General features: G+C 48.0%; 1 protein-coding gene across 4 annotated transcripts; it reads left to right on the plus strand.

Annotated features, from left to right (window-relative positions):
- The first annotated feature begins 2,204 nt into the window (after positions 1–2,204).
- On the plus strand, positions 2,205–20,209 carry TLE5 (TLE family member 5, transcriptional modulator). Of its 4 annotated transcripts, none has more exons than XM_087922669.1 (7): positions 2,205–2,807; positions 6,834–6,931; positions 7,832–7,895; positions 12,723–12,767; positions 15,287–15,349; positions 16,775–16,849; positions 19,401–20,209. In XM_087922669.1, exons 1-7 carry the CDS (start codon positions 2,781–2,783, stop codon positions 19,620–19,622), a joined length of 594 nt encoding a protein of 197 aa, XP_087778795.1. In that variant the 5' UTR covers positions 2,205–2,780; the 3' UTR covers positions 19,623–20,209. The 4 variants fall into 4 exon arrangements, with proteins under 4 accessions (XP_087778795.1, XP_087778796.1, XP_087778798.1 ...); XM_087922670.1 differs by having other exon boundaries at positions 19,404–19,723; XM_087922672.1 differs by having other exon boundaries at positions 2,566–2,807; positions 6,858–6,931; positions 19,401–19,930.
- The last annotated feature ends 394 nt before the right edge of the window (positions 20,210–20,603 follow it).

A 20,603-nucleotide genomic window follows, 5' to 3' on the forward strand; every position in this document is an offset into this window, starting at 1 on the left:
GATATCAGAGTTGGAAGGAGAAGGGAGGGGAAAGGAAAGGTTAACAGAATTGGAAGGATAGGATGGGGAGGGGAAAGAGGGGAAGGGAAGGGAGGGGAAGGATAGGATAGGAAATAGAACAGGGAACCAAAAAGAACAGAACAGAACAGCTTTATTGACCAAGTGTGATTGGGCACCCAAGGAATTTGTCTTCAGTGCATAAGCTTTCAGCATACATATAAGCAACAAGTGATAAATCGTGATAATAATAATAATCCTAAATCATAAGATACCACACTTAGCGATAGTCGTAGGATACTAAAGAAAACAATATTAAACCGTAAAGTACAAGCAACTATGCTACAGTCATAAGAAAATAAGGAGATAGATACCAGATGAGGATGGTAGTAATACAGCCCTACAGCGTTGTGGGAATTACGTAAGTTGGGTGGCAAAGCGATGGCAGATAGTTAAAAGATACACAGTTCCATTCGGGTCGTAAGCCGAGGACTACCTGCCTGTATTTCTAGCTTTCAACTTTGCTCTCAGCAACGCTGGGCAGCTCCCAACTATCATAAAACTCACAATAAAATCAGCAAAACGATTAAAAGCAGGTGGCAAACGTTTCCCTCTCTTTTGGCCGCAGGCAGGGATGAAGAGTGTGTATCACAGGTAGTCCTCGACCTACGGCCTCGATTGACACCCAACGTTGGTTGCCAAGGGAGACTGTTGTTAAGTGAATTGCTACAGCCGTTCATTGGTGAAGTGAATCCGGCTTCCCCGTTGCTTGCGTCAGGCTTTCGGAAAAGTCGATCGGCACTTCCCCGCCCTTCCAAAACCCGAATTGCCCCACCTGATCACCTCTCCCCCAATACACAAACCAAGGGCTGAAAGCTGCTCTCGCCAGCCGCACCCAGGAGTTGGATTGGAAAAAAAGGGGCGTCGGGGGGGTGTCGTGGAAAGTCACCCCCCAAAAAACCATCGCTTTGCCTTCCCCCCTCCCACTGAGCGGTATCTCTCCAGAGTGGGGGAGGGCAGAGTGGGGTGGGGGGGCTATCCCGAGCCCACCACGCATGGGTGCAAGGAATGGAGGGGGGAACTATCTGAAACCGACCCCCCGTTCACACGTCGATCCAAATTGGAAGGGGAGGGGTATCCAGGACTGACCCCGTCTACGTATCGGTGCAAAAAAGTGATGGAGGGGATCCGTGTTCGACTCCGTCCACGCATCGGTGCAAGGAGTGGGGGAGGGGATATCCAGGACTGACCCGTCCACACATCAGTGCAAAAAGTGAGGGAGGGGATCTGTGTTCGGCCCTGTCCACACATTGGGGCAAGGAGTGGGGGAGGGGATATCCAGAACCGACCCCATCCACGCATCGGTGCAAGGAGTGGGGGAGGGGATCCGTGTTCAACCCCGTCCATGCATTGGTGTAAGGGTGGGGGAGGGGATATCCAGGACTGACCCTCTCCACGCATCGGTGCAAGGAGTGGGGGAGGATATCAGGATGACCCCATCCACGCATCAGTGCAAAAAGTGAGGAGGGGATCCGTGTTCGGCCCCGTCCACATTTTGGTGCAAGGAGTGGGGAGGGGATCTGTGTTCATCCACGCATCAGTGCAAGGAGTGGGGGGAGGGGACATCCAGGATGACCCCGTACATGTATTGGTGCAAAAAGTGAGGGAGGGGATCCGTGTTCGACCCCAGCCACACATCGGTGCAAGGGGTGGGGGAGGATACCTAGGACCGACCCACCCTCCACGTACTGATGCAAAGACTGGGGTGGGTGGGTTGTAGAAGTGGGGGGGAATCTATCTGGGACCGACCCCGTGCACGCATGGGTGCTCGAGTGGGGGAGTGGAATATGAGGGAAGCGACCCCCCACCCGTCCAGGCACCGTTGCAAAAGAGGGGGGCTTTCCTCCCGCGGGCGGGCGGGGAGGGGGCGAGGCCCGGCCACGCGGCTTCTCCTTCCCTCTCTCTCTCTCCCCCGCCCCCATCCCCTTTTGCATCCGCCTGCCGGAACGCGCACAGCCCCCCCGCCCCCCCGGGGATGGAGGGCAAAGGGAGGAGGAGGAGGAGGAGGAGGCGGGGCCTATGGGGGGCGCGCCCCGGGGGCGGGGGAAGGAGCGGCGTGCCAAGCGCGGGCGGGGCGGGGCGAGTGGCGTGTTTGTGGGGGTGGGCGGGCGGGGAGGGCGAGGAGGCCGGCTCGGAAATGCAGCGGCGGAGCAGCAGGTGGTGCTGCCGCTCAGCCGCAGGAGCGAGCGCGGGGGTCCGCTGCAGCCGCCATTAGACAATAGGAGCGGCACAAGCAGCAGCAGAAGCAGCGGCGGCGGGAGCAGGAGCAGCAGCTGCCGAGGAGGCGGAGGAAGAAGGCGCGGGCGAGGCCCGGGAGAACTGCGCCGCTTGGCCCTTCCCCGTCCTTCCGGCCTCGGCCAGGCCCGCACAGCCGCCTCTCGGGTGCTCACCGAGACGCCTCCGGGGCCTCCCCCGCTTTTGCAGCCGGCCCGTCGGGGTTGTGAGAGGGGGGAGAGAGAGAGAGAGAAAGAGCTGCAACCGCTTCCCTGCCGGCGGCAGCAGCAGCAGCAGCAGCAGCTCCGTCTCGCGGAGGGCGGGGTGGGGGTGCATCCCGGCCCGGTTAAGAACCCACAAAAGGCCGCCTCGGACGACCGGCTCCCGCCGCCGCCGCCGCCGCCGCCTGGTGCTCTTCCTTCTCGGCCGCCTTCGCCCCGCTCGGTGGCGGCTTGCAGCGGGGTGCAGCAGCAGGCTGGCTGCCTCCGGCTCGGCTGCCCCGGATTGGCATGATGTTTCCGCAAAGCCGGCACTCGGTAAGAGGAGGAGGAGGAAGAGGAGGATGGAGGGGGTGGGGGGAGGGGGATGGGGGGCTGGTTTACTCGGGGCCCGGGGAGGAGGAGCGTCGTGGGAATGCGGGACGGGGGGCGTTTGGGTGCAGGGAGAAAGAGGGGGAGGGGGAGTCAAAGGCCGCGGGGGCGTTGAGGATCGGGGGACCCTCGGGAGGGGAGGGCAGAGATCTCGCCCGGACCGGCGTGGGGGCCGTGGGGAGGAAGGAGGGGGAAAAACACGCGAGTCAGGGAGGGAGGGAGGGGAGAGAAAAGGGGAAGGGGCAGGAAAGCATGGGCATTGAGGTGCCCGGAAGCAAGGGCGACCGGGTGCCAAGAAACGTGGGCCAAGAAACATGGGCATCGGGGTGCCCAGGAGCATGGGTATCGGGGTGCCCAGAAACGGGGTCATTGGGGTGCTCAGGAGCAGGGACACTGAGGTGCCCAGAAACATGGGCATCGGGGTTCCCAGGAACATGGGCATTGGGGTGCCAAGAAACATGGGCATCAGGGTGCCCAGGAGCATGGGTATCAGGGTGCCCAGAAACGGGGTCATTGGGGTCCTCAGGAGCAGGGACACTGGGGTGCCCAGAAACACGGGCATCGGGGTTCCCAGAAACGGGGTCATTGGGATGCTCAGGAGCAGGGACACTGGGGTGCCCAGAAACATGGCCATCGGGGTGCCCAGAAGCATGGGCAGCTGGGTGCCCAGGAGCATGGGTATTGGGGTGCCCAGAAACACGGGCATCGGGGTTCCCAGAAACATGAGCATCGGGGTACCCAGAGGTCAGGAGAGGTTGGGGATCCCCCTCCAATATTAAGAGGGGAGTATTGGAGATTGCAAGGCGTGATTTCATCACCACCAAATGAGTTTTTGGTATAAAGGAGAGAGAAGGGGGAGAAGGGGAAAGGAGGATTGGGGGAACCAGGCGTGGGTGGTGCAGCCAGGAGGGAGGTGGTTTTGAGGGGAAGGGGCTCCTCTTGCAGGAGGTATTCCCACCCCCCCAAACAAAAATAATTCTTAAAGGGGAAGCCACAGAATTGGGGCATAGAAGGAAGGGCACGGACCTGGGGCTGGTGGGAGAGAGAAGAACCTTTGGGCTGAGGGGGGGGTGATGTGGACCCCAGTGATGCCCCCCCCAAAAAACACCCGCAGGGCACAGGCCTGGCATCAACTGGATGGAAGGGGGGGGGGGGCAAGAAAAGTTCATGGACCCCAATGGTGGCCGGGTGACTGGAGAAGATGAGTGTGGGTTAAGTAACTAGTCCTCATCGAGGAGGGGAGTTAAGCCTTTCCTGCTGGGGTGGATGGGTGAGAGAGGCTTGGGAAGGCCCACAGAAAGTCTCCTTAAGGGCCATGGATGGGTCAGAGGGGTTTGAGAGTAGGAAAAGCAGGATTGGGTTGGAAGAGATGGTGGAATTGGCAAAATATGGGGACCGGAAGGGGTTGTTTAAATAAATAAACTCAGGCACACACACACACACCTTTGCACTCTGATATCTGTGGGGTGGAAACGGATGAAAGGAAACAGGATCTTACGATGAAAACCGCTACTAGAAACAGGCCGCCTGTCCTCTGCTTAGTGGGAAAAATGAGGTTGGGCGCACACACACACACACACACACGCACAAAGCTGATTTTTATAGGATGTCAAAGAATAGAATGAAATGAAAACAAAAGGAAGGTCACTGGATTTCCGATGACAGGAAAGCGGGTTTAATGTTGCTTTTCAAAAGGAGAAGGCCCAGGCTGAAAACAAGGGGAAGGGCGAAAAATTAAGCAAACTCTACTTCGTCCCACCCACTCCAAAAAAAAAAAAAAAATCGCTTTCAAGAGCCCAGGTCAAAGGACTTGGAGGGGAAAAAAGATTGTGTGTCCTCAGGTTGTGGTTGTTGTGGTAAAAGCTGTTCGTATAGCAAACGTCACCGGATCCTAAGAAAATAAAATCCGGCTGGTTTTCTAGAGAAAAATCAAGGAAGGAAAGAAGATCTGGCTTTGATGTTGAAGAGATTTCCAAAGGGCTGGATTTGTTAAACGTTATTGAAGAAGGCCCCCAAGATAAAAGTTTTCTGGCACCAAAGAAAAAATCCATGCATTATAGAAAATTAAATTAATATACGCATAGCATTCTTAGATGTTGTTTGGATTGGCGATGCCCACATCCAATTAAGCCAGGATGGGCTTTTCCCTAGCAATAACCTGAACATAACCTTTACGACTTGCACTCTTTGTGTTACAACTTATGGTACGTAATGTTTAGACTCCACGAGGGTGACTAATTTAACACACTTATGTTAAAACAAGCCAGGGATTAGCAGGAGGCCTGCAACAGTGCATGGGGATGCACTGAAAAAAAATGCAGGGAGTCCTTGACTTACAACAGTTCATTTAGTGATCTAAGTTACAACAGCACTGGAAAAAGGGGACTTATGACCCTTTTTCACGCTTAATGACTGTTGCAGCATCCCCATAGTCACGTTGGCCAAAATTCAGGTGCTTGGCAACTGACTCCTATTTATGATAGTCGCAGTGTGTCCCAGGGGGTTAAATGATCCCTTTTTGCAACCTTCTGACAAAATGCGGGCAATGAAAGTCGTAAAAGGGGGCAAAACTCAATCAACAAAAGTCTCAACAACATAAGCGTTGGGTTCAATTATGGTCATAAGTCGAGGACTACCTATAATCCTGGTGTTCACCATCCAAAATGGGAGATGCCTTCTCGAAAAAAAAAACCAACCTACTAATTGTTGCAACTGCTAAAGGCAGGCAGAATGGCTGGATTGCTGAAATCGGATGTTTCCCGTAAAACATCTGTTTGCAGCTGTCCAGATATGAAACTGATGTATCCAGCTGGATTATATCAAAACAAGTCAAATTACACTGTCGTCCTCAATTTATGACCACACTTGAGCCTAAAACGACTGTCGGTAAGCGTGGCCATTGTTCAGTGAGTTTTTCCCCATTTTATGACCACTTTTGACACCGTTGTTAAGTGAATCACCGCAGAATCATGTCCTTAAATGAAGCCGGCTTTCCCCCTTTGACTTTTGCTTGTTGGAAGCCGGCTGGGAAGTCCACCAATGGTGATCGCGTGACCAACGGACACTGCGACCGTCATCAATACGAATCAGTTGCCAAGCTCCCCAAATGGTCACCAGTGTGAAAAGTCGTCTTAACTTTGAGTGGTCACTAAACGAAGGATTACAAGTTGACTTCTGACAAGCAGGGTCTTTGTTGTTTTCCAGCCTGAGCCTTTGGCATAGGTGAGACGTCTCTCCCACTAATTCCCCCTCCAGTGTAGGTTGGACTGAGAAAGGAATTGGCCTAAAGCCCGCCAGCTCCTAACCTCTTGGTTTTCTAGTTCAAAATCTTCACTACTGGTCCAAACCGATTCTCAAAATGTGGCGGTGTAAAATGTGTTGAGGATTGACTGAGGGCAGGACAAGAAGCAACGGGTAGAAACTGATCCAGGAGAGAAGCAACCTAGAACTAACTAAAGAAATTTCCTGACAGGGAGAACAATTAACCGGTGGAACAACTTGCCTCCAGAAGTTGTGAATGCACCAACACTGGAAAGTTTTTAAAAAGATGTTGGATAACCATTTGTCTGAAGTGGTGTAAGGTTTCCTGCCTAGGCACAGGGGGTTGGACTAGAAGACCTCCAAGGTCCTTTCCAACTCTGTTATTCTATTCTGTTCATTGATTATGTTTTGGATTATGTCGAATTATATCTTTAGTAGTCTCGTTAAGATGAAATCAGGCAAAGCACATCGTAACTTAAGATGGGGTGTAAACATGGCCACAGTACCTCCTAAACCACCATATATGCCATTTGCTTGACAGTGCAGTGGATGGTTTCTTTGGTGAGTCTTGAGGACTAGTATTTTGAGCAGGCAGTTAATAATTATACCAAACCAAGCACTATTAAAGCAGGCTCCTAGAGTCATTTTTAATTGGCTAAAAGGATAGTTCTCCCACCCCCTCATCCCCCCCAAAAAACAATTCTGTTTCAGGCCTCTTCTCATCTGCCTCAGCAGTTGAAGTTCACCACTTCCGATTCCTGCGACCGGATCAAAGATGAGTTCCAGTTGCTGCAGGCACAGTATCACAGGTAAATGTGCCCAGTTTTCTCCAGCTTTCAGCCCACGGTTGTGTGAACGGTGATTTCTAGGCCAGGATGTGGGAGTTGGTGAAATCGAAAAGAAGGTTGGATCCCATGGGACCAACACTCGGTGTGATTGATCACTGAGGCCTGTATTCGCACCGTTTTTGCTTATGAGGATCTCGGCAGTGTACAGTTTTGGTGCAGTGGTGTTAAAATGTCCCCGGGACATCCTATAGAATAGTGTTTCTCGCCCTCAGCAACTTCAGGACTTCAATTCCCAGAATTCCCCAGCCTGCAAGCTTATGGGTCGATGCCTTAATTCAGGAGTGGGAATTCTGGGAGTTGAAGTCCACAAGCTGCCAAATGTGGCCGACTCCATTTGAAGTCAAACATGCTTGCCAGTCTGTTGCAGATCATCTATAGATTTTCTCAAGAGATCCCAGTCTGATCTCCGGATCTGCCTCCCCCTCTCTTTTGAGACCCCCTTTTCTGCGTGTTTTGCAAAGGACTGCAGAACCCACCATTATTTTGCGATAATCTGAAACACAACCTTCATTCTTTGATCCTTAAAAATTTTAAAAATCTGGATACAGTTGGAAATGGAGGCATATTTTATAAACTGCATTTTGCTTTTTTTTTAAATAATAACTTTTTTTTTTAAAAAAAGCTAGACGATGGTGTGAGATCTCAAGCTCAAAAACAGACTCACGTTTTGATGACCTGACTGGGAGATACTACCATGGTCGTAAGGGTGAGGACCGGTGGTCAGTCGCTTTTTTTTTTTTTCCAGTGCTCTTTTAACTCTGAATGGAAGTCAGGCAACGTTTCCAAATGGCAGAGAAGGGCCCCCCGCCTCCCACTTCATTCCCCCATGCCCACCTCCCCAATTTCCCTCTTTCTTAACAGCCTGAAGTTGGAATGCGACAAGCTGGCCAGCGAAAAGTCGGAGATGCAGCGCCATTACGTGATGGTAAGTTTCGCACTCGCAGTCAGCGGGGCCCTGCCCAAGGAGAGCAGCGAGTCCTGTGAGGCTAAGCTGCAAATGGTCGTCGTCCTGTGTGTGTGTGTCCCCCCCGCGCACCCCCAATACATAAAAGGAGCAATGCTTTGCAAACCAAAACAGAGCGCAGGATTGTCTGTTCAAATGCAAGTGATAGGAAGCTAAAGGCCTCTGCAAGCTAAATTCCACCCAGGAATCAAATCCTGTGAACTAAACACACACACACACCAAAAAATTACTGCCTTAAAAGTAGTTCTCAGTTGGATGTTGAAGAGATTCTCAGTCATCCAGTTGTCCCAAAGGTGCTTTTTGTGTTTTTTTCAGGAGGCAAATGGACTTTCTTGTTTTGTCTTTTTAAGACGTTTCACTTCTCATCCAAGGAGCTTCTTCAGCTCTGACTGGATGGTGGGGAACAGAAGGATTGATACTGTTGGTCATTTGCATCCTAAGGTTTATCTGGGTCCTCAGGGTCACCTGGGTTAGTGCTCCTGGATCCTGTAGTCTGCATTTTTCCCCCCTCTGGAAATCCATTCCTACTGTCACACCATTCAAAGGGTGTCCATCTCAGTCGGATTCTGGTTCTGGATTCTTCCCCTCTGTCCATTTTAATTTTATTTCTTTATTAAATTTATATGCTACCCATCTCATCATTGAGCAATTCTGGGGGTTTCTTCTTTCTTTCTTTCTTTCTTTCTTTCTTTCTTTCTTTCTTTCTTTCTTTCTTTCTTTCTTTCTTTCTTTCTTTCTGTCTTTCTTTCTGTCTTTCTGTCTTTCTCTCCTTTCTTTCTTTCTGTCTTTCTCTTTCTTTCCTTTCCTTTCCTTTCTGTCTTTCTTTTCTTTCTTTCTTTCTTTCTTTCTTTCTTTCTTTCTTTCTTTCTTTCTTTCTTTCTTTCTTTCTTTCTTTCTTTCTTTCTTCCTTCCTTCCTTCCTTCCTTCCTTCCTTCCTTCCTTCCTTCCTTCCTTCTTTTGCCATTTTGTCTTTCTTTTCCCCCCTTTCTTTCTCTTGAGGACTAGAAGTTTAAGGAGGCCCTGGCAAGATCCCCCCCAAAACAGGAACAAGGATTCTGTAGCCTTCTGGAAGGAATTTCTTTTATGTCCTTTATTCAGGCTCTTGTCGTGTATATGGGTTTTTTTGTTTTGGTTTGGTTTGGTTTTTTGCAAAACCAAGGCGTGACTGTTTTGCATAAGTCACCCAGGCAGCTGCGTTAGGCCCTGGCTTATTATTTTATTTATTTAGCTTTTTTATCAGGACATAGCTAGCTAGCTCTCCTTGACGTGCCGGTTGGAGGTGGCCAGCTGTGCCTGTTGCTGCTGCCAAGATTCAAGGTGATGGATGTTGTTAGCCTTGAGTGAAACCAGTTCCCAGGCCCTCCAGAAAGAGGCTGCCACACCTTCTCTGGAGCAGAGAGATAAGACATAAAAAATGCTTTGTATTTCCTAGGAAATTCAATTAAAAAGAAAAGGGCAAAAAAGAAAAAAGAAAAGAAAAAGCACATACTAACCTTTCATGAGAGTCAAGAAAAGCCACAAGCCGCCTCCTGTGCCCACTTCTTCCATTTAGAAGCCGGAACCCCCAGTGAGCCAAACCCTCTGCCTTGTCAAGTTTCTAGTCCTTAATGAGGAGCGTTTAGATCCCCCCCCCTGCAAAAAGCAGTTAAGGTGAGCCAGAAGGATTGAATTTGGTTAATTCCAGAGTGCCCCCCCCCCATGGCATGGTGGCTACTTTAAAGAAATGTGTCTGGTTGCAAAGGGAGGGGGCAACACTTCGGCTCTCTCTGATGTTAAGTGGATTAAAATGTGCAGGATTGGGGTTTAATTTTAATCTAAGTCAGCGTTTCGGCCTCCTTTCCCAATTTTGAAAGTCATGGAGGACGCCCCAAACAGAGCTTTTGTTGGCATAGGTTATATATTTTACAGTATTAAAAATTAAAATGGACCCATTCGTAGAAAACTTATTTATTGAATCCGCTAAAAAAGACAATACGAAATTCATTTGACTTAAGGATCAATAAAATATTTTTCACAGGGAAAAAAAACCGGTTGTTGTTTTTTTTTTAAAGAAGGAGAAGACTGATGACATTTTATATTTTGGCAATATTTTCAATATCCATCAAATCATGTTGATTTTGTGTGAGTTTTGGGAAGTGTTCCTTGAACCATCTACAGAGTTCAGAGATGGCATTTAGGGGAAAACAATGCGCTGTTGATCCTCTACCTAGGACCACAAGTGAGCCCAAAATTTCCCATTGCTAAGCAAGACAGTCATTAAGTGAGTTTTGACCCATTTTATGACCTTTCTTATCACGGTTGTTAAGTGAATCATTTACAGTTAAGTTAGTAACACGGTTGTTAAATGAATCTGGCTTCCCCATTGGCTGATCCCAGGACTCTGGAACTGTCATAAATACAGGCCAGGTTCCAGGCGTCCAAATTTTGATCACACGATCAAGGGGTTGCTAGCTTTAAGTGTGACAAATCTCACAAATTACCTTTTTTCAGTGATGCCATAATTTTAAATGGTCACTAAGCAAATAGTTGTAAGTTGAGAACTTACGTGTACCAGGGATACATTGAGGTTTTCTGACTACAAAACCTGAACTTTCTGGCCATAAAATTTTGGAATTAGCAATATTTCTCCATGTGATCTACAACCATGAAAGTAATCCTTGAGTGATGACCGTGATTGAGGCTGCCCACTGCAGTTCTAACTTGTGGCATTAAAACAAAATTGATCGTGTTATTTTATGATTCCACAACCTTTTCCTGTGGTGTTATTAAGCGAAGCAACGCAATCATTAAATGAACGTCACAGGCATAAAATGAACTAATGATTCACTCTGGTTTTGGTTTTGCCAAAAACCGAAAGAAAATGCCAAACATTTGGCAAAAATGTCACAAAACTTAGTTATGTGAGCCTAAGAGGATGCAAATGGGCATAAAATTGAGCCTGGTTGCCGGGCGTCTGAATAGTCACTAGGTGAGTGAACATAAGTCAAGGACTACTGGTATATATTTTGATCATCTGTTGCTGGTGATTTTTTCCCCACTGTTTAAGTGTGTAGGTTGCGCAAGGAACAATGAAAAGCAAAGAAAAAGTAAATAAATGAATGCAAGAGCAGTTTTGTGTGGGGAAATTTTTTTTAATGCCTTAAATTCCTTTTTGGTTTGCTTTGGAAGGCAGAGGCGGCTCATGATCAAACCAAATTTATCCTGGTTGTGTCCAAAATCATGGCTTGGTCTTAACTTGGTTAGCAGCCTTCTGGCACGATCTGCAGAATTAAATCTTAATTCCGTTTCCCTAAAATTGCCTTGGCTTAAGCAAAAGCTGGCTTGTGGGCGGGGCCAAAGTTAAAGGGGGTGGGGCCAGAACCAGGGGCAAGTTGTGACCAAAATCAATATGCACATATTCTATACGGGTAATCCTTGACTTACGACCACAATTGAGTCCAACATTTCTGTTGGTAAATGAGACAGTTGTTAAGTGAATTTTGCCTCATTTGAATGACCATTCTTGCCACAGTTATTAAGTGAACCAATGCAGTTGTTCACCAATGCAACGGTCATAGATACATGCCAGTTGCTAAGTCTACCAATTTTTTATCGCAGGAAAACAGGGATGCTAGCCGTAAGTGTGAAAAACAACCATAAGTCTCTTTTTTTCAGTGCCATTGTAACTTTAAATAGTCACTAACTGAACTGTTTTAAATCGAGGACTTCCGGTATGCAAACTTTTTCTTGGTTCAGCCATTTCCTTTCCTCTTAAATCTTGTTTATCCTTTTCCCACTTCCGTATCTTCTCTTGCCCCAGTGCTCTGTTACAGTAAAACTATTTTAATAATAATAATTTGTTGGCCGCAGAGGGGAACTTTGATTTAAATCCCGTGCCAGGAAGGAATTTTAATTGTGGGTGTGGCAAAATTGCAAGCGCATGGAAAGGGCAGAGAAATTGTATGGGGTGCTGTTCCTCTTCTAAAATTCAAAAGGGTTTTTGTTTTGTTTCCTGTTGCTGAGATTCATAGAATTGTTGAGTAGGGAGGGGCCTCCAAGGGTCATCTAAGCTATCCCTTTGCAATGGAGAGAGTAATAGAATTGTGGACTGGGAAGGGGCTTCCAAGGGTCACCTAATCCAGCCCTTTGCAATGGGCAGGAAAACCAGTTAGTGTGTCAGAATTGTGGACTGGAAAGGGGCTTCCAAAGGTCACCTAGTCCAGCCCTTTGCAGTGGGCAGAAAAATCAAGTTAGTGTGTCAGAATTGCGGAGTGGGAAGGGAGCCCGAAAGGTAATCAGTCCTTTGCAATGGGCAGGAAAGCCAGATAGAATTGTAGACTGGGAAGGGACCCCCTAAAGGTCACCTATTCCATCCCTTTGCAGTGGGTAGGAAAACTAGTTGGTGTCAGAATTGTGGTGTGGAAAGGGATCCCTAAAGGTGGTCTATTCCACCCTTTTGCAATTGGCAGGAAAATCGGAAAGCGCCAAGAATTGTGAAGGGGCTTCCAAGGGTCATCTAGTCTAGCTCTTTGCAATCACAGAATCTTAAAATCCCTCCCGAGACGGAGAATACACAACTTTGTCTGTTTCTAATCTTGTCACACACGGCCCATTGCTTGCCTAAAGAGAAGCTATGACCAGCCACAATCATAATATGGAGTACTTCTCTTTTAGTAAAATCAGGGGTTGGGTTCAAATCCTGTACGGGCAACTCCAGAAATTAGGAGACAGGAAACAGGCCTAGATTTAATCTAACAAGGATATATTTTAATTTTTTTTCTCCCTCCCTCTCTTTTTCTTTCCTTCCAGTATTACGAGATGTCCTATGGCCTCAACATCGAAATGCATAAGCAGGTGAGATTTTAAGATTATTCTTCTCTCTGTCAGGGACTTTTAAGGCAGCCTTACACAGGCAGCCCTTGACCTAAGAACACAATTGAGCCTAAGAACTCTGTTGCCAAGTGAAACATTCGTTAAGCGAGTTTGCCCCATTTCGCGACTTTTCTTGCCATCGTTGTTAAGTGAATCACTGCAGTTGTTAAACTAGTCCAGTGATGGCAAACCTTGTTGCGGTATGCCGAAAGCATGCACGCGGGCACCCACATTGCAATGTGCTCCGCCCCCCCCCTTGCACATGCGTGCGCAACACCCTCGCTCTGCCCCCTTTACCTGTGCAGGTATGCACTTCCCAGCTGATTTTCGGCCCGTTTGAGGCCATTTTCACCTTCCCCGGAGGCTCTAAGGAAGCCTCTGCAGCCTCGAGAGGCTGAAAAACAGGCCTGTTTTGGCACTTCTGGTATTTTCAGAAGGCCCGTTTTTCAGCCTCCCGAGGCTGCAGAGGCTTCCCTCAAGCCTCGGGGAGGGCAAAAATGGCCTCAAACGGGCCGAAAATCAGTTGGGAGGCATGCGCATGCGCAGTGCAGGTAAGTTTGGCTGGGGCTTGCGTGCCCACACAAATGGCTCTGCGTGCCACCTGTGGCACGCATGCCATAGGTTCGCCATCACAGAACTAGTCAAACTGTGGCTGAGTGAATCTAACTCCGCCATTGACCTTGCTGGTCATAAATATGTCGTAAATATAAGTCAGTTGCCAAATGTCTGGGTTTTAATCACGTGACCATGGAGATGTGGTCGTAAGTATGAAAAATGGTCATAAGTTGCTTTTTTCCAGTGCCATTGTAACTCTAAACAGTCACTAAACGAACTGTCGTAAGTCGAGGACTACCTGTATACGCCACTGAATGAGGAGTGGGTTTGTCTTAACTTTTATCTCCTCTCTTGGAGAGCATTTTAGGTCACCGGCTACGTGCTGTTTTAGATTATATCCAGGGCCGCTACCCCACCCCTTCAAACAAGCAGAGCTCTTACAAACAACCAGGCGTGTCTGCCAGACACTAGCTAAATATAATTGAAATTTCATTTAAATGACATTTAAATTAAATTGCAGCTAATCCGATCTGCGTGTCATCCTCTACCTGCTCTGACTTCCTTTTGCAACGATCTGCAGATCACACCTGGTCTTTTCAAGACGCCGTGAGGAGGCAAACAAATTTAATTAAAAGAGGGGTTCATGAGCTCCACCCAGCTCATTTCTTTATTCTTGTCTTAATATTTTTTAAAAAAATAAAATGCAATTTGAGGCTACTGGGCAGCCTGGGAATGAATGACTGTGGCTCCTTTAAGACCTGTGGACTTCCACTCCCAGAATTCCTGAGTCAGCCATGCTGGTTCAGGAATTCTGGGAGTGGAAGTCCACATCATACTGGCTCAGGAATTCTGGGAGTTAATGTTCATCAGGTGTAAAAGGGCCATAGTTGCCCATAACTGGTGTAGCCCAGTAAACTTCTGTCAGATCTTCTAACACCGGTTGTTAAACCACGAAACTGACTGCATTTTTTTCTTTTCTTTTTGAGAAATTACCGTGAGGTTGAATTGTGTGAAAATACTGTACAATTACAATTCCCATATCCCTTTCTTAGGAGAACCAGAATCCCCCAAAGACTTTTTCCCCTTTTCAGTGGGGACTTTGGGAAATTTCTGTTGGCCACTATCTGCATCAGTGTTTTTCAAAATGGCGACTTTAAGATGGGTGGACTTCAACTCCCAGAATTCCCTAGCCAGGAAGCTTTAAAATGGGTGAACCTCAACTCCCAGAATTCCCAAGCCAGCAGGCTTTAAGATGATGGCCTTCAAACTCCCAGAATTCCCCAGTGAGTGTGCTTTAAGATGGTAGACTTCACCTCCCATAGTCCCCCAGATGGGTGGACTTCAATTCCCAGAATGCCCTGGCCAAAATGGCTGGCTGGATAATTCTAGGAGTTAGTCCATACATCTTTAAATCACCAGTTTGAGAATGGCTACATAATTCCCATCTTTACTTTGGGCATTGTTTTTTGCTTTTTTTTTTTTTTTTTACCTCAGATAGTTTTCATTTTGTTAAAGCTAGCATGGTCCCCACAGCACACAGACTTGCGTGCATTCGCACAATCCAACCTCCACGAATCGGTGTTGAGAGTTCAAAAGTGTTTGTGTGAAACCAGAAACCCGATGAATTCCCTGGGATGCGTCTTTGAACCGATGTACTAAGGCAGAAACGTTGCCCATCGTTCAGGAAGGCCCGCTAAAAGGGAGCGTGTGTCACCTTCGCACCACGCAAAAGACACAACCGATGCGCCTTTTGTCGTTTTGCAGCCTGTCCCGACAAACACTGTTAACGATGTCCCTTGCAAAATGCTGCAGTGGTGTCATTGGCTTTGGAGTTTGGGTTGTCACTGCCACATAAATGCACTAGCGTATTTTTGTCGCCTTGTTCCAAGCAGCTGATTGGAGTACGCTTCTCCGGGTTAACCTTGTGTCTAAATCTTCCATTTCAGGCTGAAATTGTCAAGCGGTTGAATGGCATTTGTGCCCAGGTTTTGCCATATCTGTCGCAAGAGGTAAATTCCCCTTTCTTTGCTCTGGAACTTTTATTTTTATTCGTTCGACTTTAATTTATTTATATCCCACTTTTTATTGTTTTTACAAATAAGGCAGCGAAAATATCCGACATCCCTTCCTCCTCCTGTTTTCCCCACAATAAGAACTATGACCCACTCCTGATTACCCTGGCTTTCATGTCTAAAGTGGGACTAGAACTCACAGTCTCCTAATTATCAGCTCAAAGCCACCCAGCAGGCTCTCACGCCTAGAACTCACAGTCTCCTGGTGATCGGCCCAAAGTCACCAAGTTAGCTTTCATGCCTAAGGCAGGACTAGAATTCACTGTCTCCTACAGAACGGCCCAAAGTCACCCAGCAGTTTTAATGCTAAGGCAGAACTAGAACTCACAGCCTCCCAGTGATTGGCCTAAAATCACCCAGCAACTTTCATGCCTAAGGTAGGATTAGAATTCACCTCCTGGTGATTCGCCTAAAGTCACCAAGTAGCTTTCATACCTAAGGCAGGATTAGAATTTACAGTCTCCTAATGATTGACTCAAAGTCACCCAGCCGGCTTTTATGCCTAAGGTTGGACTAGAACTCACTATTTCCATGATAGTGATTCATGACACTGCCATAAGCAGCGACTCCACTGGTGTGACCATTTCTAGTGAACTTTAGCACTCAGAGAGAGCTGCCTCTGATAATTTATGATACCCTAGGCAGTCCAAAATCACCCAGCTGGCTTTCCTGCCTAGGTCGAAACTAGAACTCACACTCTCCTGGTGATTGGCTCAGCATCACCCAGCCAGCTTTCATGCTGGCTTTGAAAATTTGGCTTTGAAAAGTCGGGTATCTCCGCTTGCCTTAATTCGGGGCTTTCACTATCTGAATCTTCACCCCCTTCAAATCTCCCCCTTGCCTGCTTCAGGTAAGGATGCCTTGGGAAGCTCTCGGGTTATAACGGCAGGCATTTGGGGAGGGTCCCTCTTGAGTTAACGGCGTTTCCCGGTGGAGGTAAACAAGGGAGAATTAGCAGAATCATAACGATGCCAAGCAAAGATAGCAGCCCCAAAGCATCTGGCACACATGAACATCACCGGCATTGACAAACCCAGTCAATTGCCAAAAGGCAGCCTTGCTTGGAACAGCTGACATCCTGCGACGGTACCTTCAACCCCATCCGACATTCCCCATCTGCCCATCCCAGGTCTTTGGGAAGGACTCCAGAGGTGGACCAAAAGGGCCAAATCCAGTCCGAACATCTGGATAACATGTTAAGAATGGAAAACGCCATTTTCCGGCACAAATTGGCTCATCAAACCACACTGTCTGTTTTTTTCCCCTCTGCCTTTGATCCTCCTGCTGATCGGTTCACATCATCTTCTAATGGTTTTCTCTTTCTCTTCCTTCTCCCCCCTTCCCTCTCACCCACCCCCCCAGCACCAACAGCAGGTCCTGGGAGCCATCGAGCGTGCCAAACAAGTGACGGCTCCTGAACTGAATTCCATCATCCGGGTCTGTGATGCTCTTTTTGTTAGAACGGATGGGAGGGGTGGGGTCTTGGGGATATATAACCATTAGAAGCGCTCCCTGTTTTCATATATCTTCTTGTTTGATGGGCACGTGGCTTTGTTAATTTTGAGCGGGTGCATGTGTGTGTGCAGCCAAACATGGCCACTTTAAGACTTGTGGACTTCAACTCCCAGAATTCCACAGCCAACATAACCCCTGACCTAGGTCATGATTTTGTAAAGTTGAGGCTGAGGGATTCTGGGAGTTGAAGTCCACAAGTCTTAAAAGGATCAAGGTTGAGACATAGGCTGGGAGGGCACCAGTGAGTGGTCTCCTCCCGCACCAGCTGTGTGATGGGAGGGGGAGGAAATTTCCAGGATCTCTGGTTTTCCTGTAAGTCTAGGATCGGGACAAACCCACATCCTTCCTTCCCCTTGGATAACTAACCCAGTATGTTAAGTTTCTTCCCCTTGGATAACTAACCCAGTATGTTAAGTTTCTTCCCCTTGGATAACTAACCCAGTATGTTAAGTTTCTTGCCTGACAGCCAAGACATTGTGTGGAGTCTTTGCAAAAAAAGCCTGAGAAAGCAGGATGGGTATGGGGAGGGAATAACCCAGTTTAAGAACGCATCGTGGATATTCTGATGCTGGCTTAACCTTTCAGAATGAATTGAAAGGGAGTTTCAAGTCCCCAAGTCTTAAAGTTGCCAAGTTTGGGGACCCCTGACCTCTAGGGGGAGTTAAGTGAGATGCGGGCGAAGCGAATGTTGCCCGGTTTGGGTGACCTTTCTTGCCACTGTCGTTAAGCGAATCCCTGAGGCTGTTAAGTTTAGTAACACGGTTGTTAAGCGAATCGGATTTTTCCCATTGACTTCGCTTGTCAGAAAGTCGCAAAAGTGAACCCCGGGACACTGCGACCGTCATCAACACCCCACCCCCCCCACCCACCCCGTTGCCGGGCCTCCGAATTTTGATCACGTGATCGTGGGGAAATAGTCATTTTTATTTATTTATTTATTTTGTCGAGCGATTATAAGATAACAGGTATAAGTATAAATATAGTTATGAATACATAAAATGGATACATATAAGGGAAAAAACCCAATAGGATAGGGAACGGTAGGCACATTGGTAAGTCTTTTTTTTTTTCCCTCCAATGCCCTTGTCACTTTGAATGGTCACTAAGTGAATTGTTGTAAGTCGAGGACTACCGGTAAGTGCTTTTAAGATGTGTGGACTTGAATTCCGAGAATCGAGGGTGCTGGAACTGTCATAAGTATGAAAAATGGTCGTAAAGTCACCTTTTTATGAGCCGCAGTGGTGCGGCAGTTAGAGGGGCAGTAGGGCAGGGCCACTTCTGCTGGCTGCCGGCTGACCACAATTTGGCAGATCAAATCTCACCAGGCTCCAGGTTGACTCAACCTTCCGTCCTTCCAAGGTCGGTAAAATGAGGACCCAGATTGTTGGGGGCCATAGGCTGACTCGTAAACCGCTTAGAGAGGACTGTAAAAGCACTGTGAAGCGGTATATAAGTCTTAAGTGTTTTTTTGTTTTTAATTAAGATTTTTTTATTTTATTTTACAAGAAATCCATCTTTCAGTTACACAGTGTGTCGACTGGGTACATATATCTTGTGCAATTATTTATATTTAATATACATTTCTTACTGTGGTTCCATTCATGTTAAAAATTGCTCAACCTTATACACCTTATCATTATAACAATATTCATTTAACTTCTTACTTTATTTTCCAACCATTGATAAAATAAATCCCATATCATATAATATTTCACTTCTTGTTCTTTAATTGCTAATGTTATAAGTCTTAAGGGTTAACTGGAAAAGGGAGGGAGTGAGGGAGGGAGGAAGGGAGGAAGGAAGGAAGGAAGGAAGGAAGGAAGAAGAAAGTAGAACTGCAGTGACACAGTTGTGAGAATGCAGTATTGCAAAGTGACTCTGCCCACTTAGTTCAATCCTGATCGGCTCAGGGTTGACTCAGCCTTCCATCCTTCCGAAGTGGGTAAAATGAGGACCTAGATTGTTGGGAGCCATAGACTGACTCTGTAAACCATGTAGGACTGTAAAGCACTGTGAAGCGGTATATAAATATAAGTGCTAAGCGGAAGGAAGGAAGGAAGGAAGGAAGGAAGAGACAGAGAGAGAGGAGGAAGGAAGGAAGGAACTACCATGATGGCACAGTGGTGAGAATGCAGTATTGCAGAGTGACTCTGCCCACTAAGTTCGATCCTGACCTGCTCAGGTTTGACTTCCATCCTTCCAAGGCCGGTAAAATGAGGACCCAGATTGTTGGGAACCGTAGGCTGGCTCTGTAAACCACTTAGAGGGGGCTGTAAAGCCCTGTGATATAAGCCTCAGCGCTATTGCTATTTTCAGTGCCATTGTAACTCTATAAACAGTCACTAAATGAACTGTCGTAAGTCGAAGACGACTTGTAGCAGTTGCGATTGGAAGGAGGCGAAGGTTGGGGGGGATGAAAGTGTCTCATTCTTTTATTTGTCGTCTCGTTTTCTCTCCCGGGTCTCCCCTACAGCAGCAACTCCAAGCCCACCAGCTCTCTCAGCTGCAGGCGCTGGCCTTGCCCCTCACCCCGCTCTCTGTGGGGCTGCAGGCCCCCTCCCTGCCCGCCGTGAGCGCCAGCACCGGCCTGCTCTCCCTCTCGGCGCTGGGCTCCCAAGCCCACCTCTGCAAGGAAGACAAGAACGGGCACGACGGAGACGCCCACCAAGAAGACGACGGGGAAAAATCTGACTAGGTGGATCTCGTCCAGTCCGGGGGTGCGGTGGGCAGCGTGGGGCGATCCTGGGGTGGTGGTGCAGAAGATAACCGCGTTTAATCCAATTCTCGGGGGTGGCGGGCAAACTACGGTTCTTCAAAGGGTGGGTTGAGACAAAATTGCAGCAATAACATTTTAGCCCCCTCCTTTTCCTGCCCCTCCTCCATTCCAGCCCCATAACAGGCATGAATTGGGGGCCTTTGCATCCTTTTTTTGAGGGGGTGGGCCTCCCCCCCCCTTTCTGTCTCCCCTCCTCCCTTTAAATTCATTCCGAAAGGTTAAGCCAGGCTTGCGTCGTCAGGCCAGAAACTTAACAAACTGGGTTAGTTATCCAAGGGGAAGAAGGAAGGATGTGGGTTTGTGCCTGATCCTAGATTTACAGAGAAACCAGAGATTCTGGAAATTTCCTCCCCCCTCCCGTCACACAGCTGGAACTTTTCAGCCACAGGTGTGTGTGTGGGGGGGGGGGGACACCAGTCACTGGTGCCTTCCCAGCCTGTATGTCTCAACCTTGGCCCCTTTAAGACTTGTGGACTTCACCTCCCAGAATCCCCCAGCCTCACTTTTAATAAATCATGACCTAGGTCAGGGGTCCCAAACCTGGCCCCTTTAAGATGGGTGGGCTTCAACTCCCAGAATCCCTCAGGCTCATGACCCAGGTGAGGGGTCCCTCAAACTTGGCAACTTTTAAGACTTGTGGACTTCAACTCCCAGAATCCCCCAGCCTCACTTTTAATAAATCATGACCTAGGTCAGGGGTCCCAAACCTGGCCCCTTTAAGATGGGTGGACTTCAACTCCCAGAATCCCTCAGGCTCATGACCTAGGTGAGGGGTCCCTCAAACTTGGCAACTTTTAAGACTTGTGGACTTCAACTCCCAGAAATCCTCAGCCAGTTGCCAAGTTTGGAGACTTCTGACCTAGGTGGATAGTGTGGAGGGCGTTAAGGTTGTTTTGTACA

The sequence above is a fragment of the Pseudonaja textilis genome, chromosome 1, assembly GCF_049901715.1.
Source record: "Pseudonaja textilis isolate UNSWEBS1 chromosome 1, rPseTex1.2, whole genome shotgun sequence".
Classification (NCBI taxonomy): domain Eukaryota; kingdom Metazoa; phylum Chordata; class Lepidosauria; order Squamata; family Elapidae; genus Pseudonaja; species Pseudonaja textilis.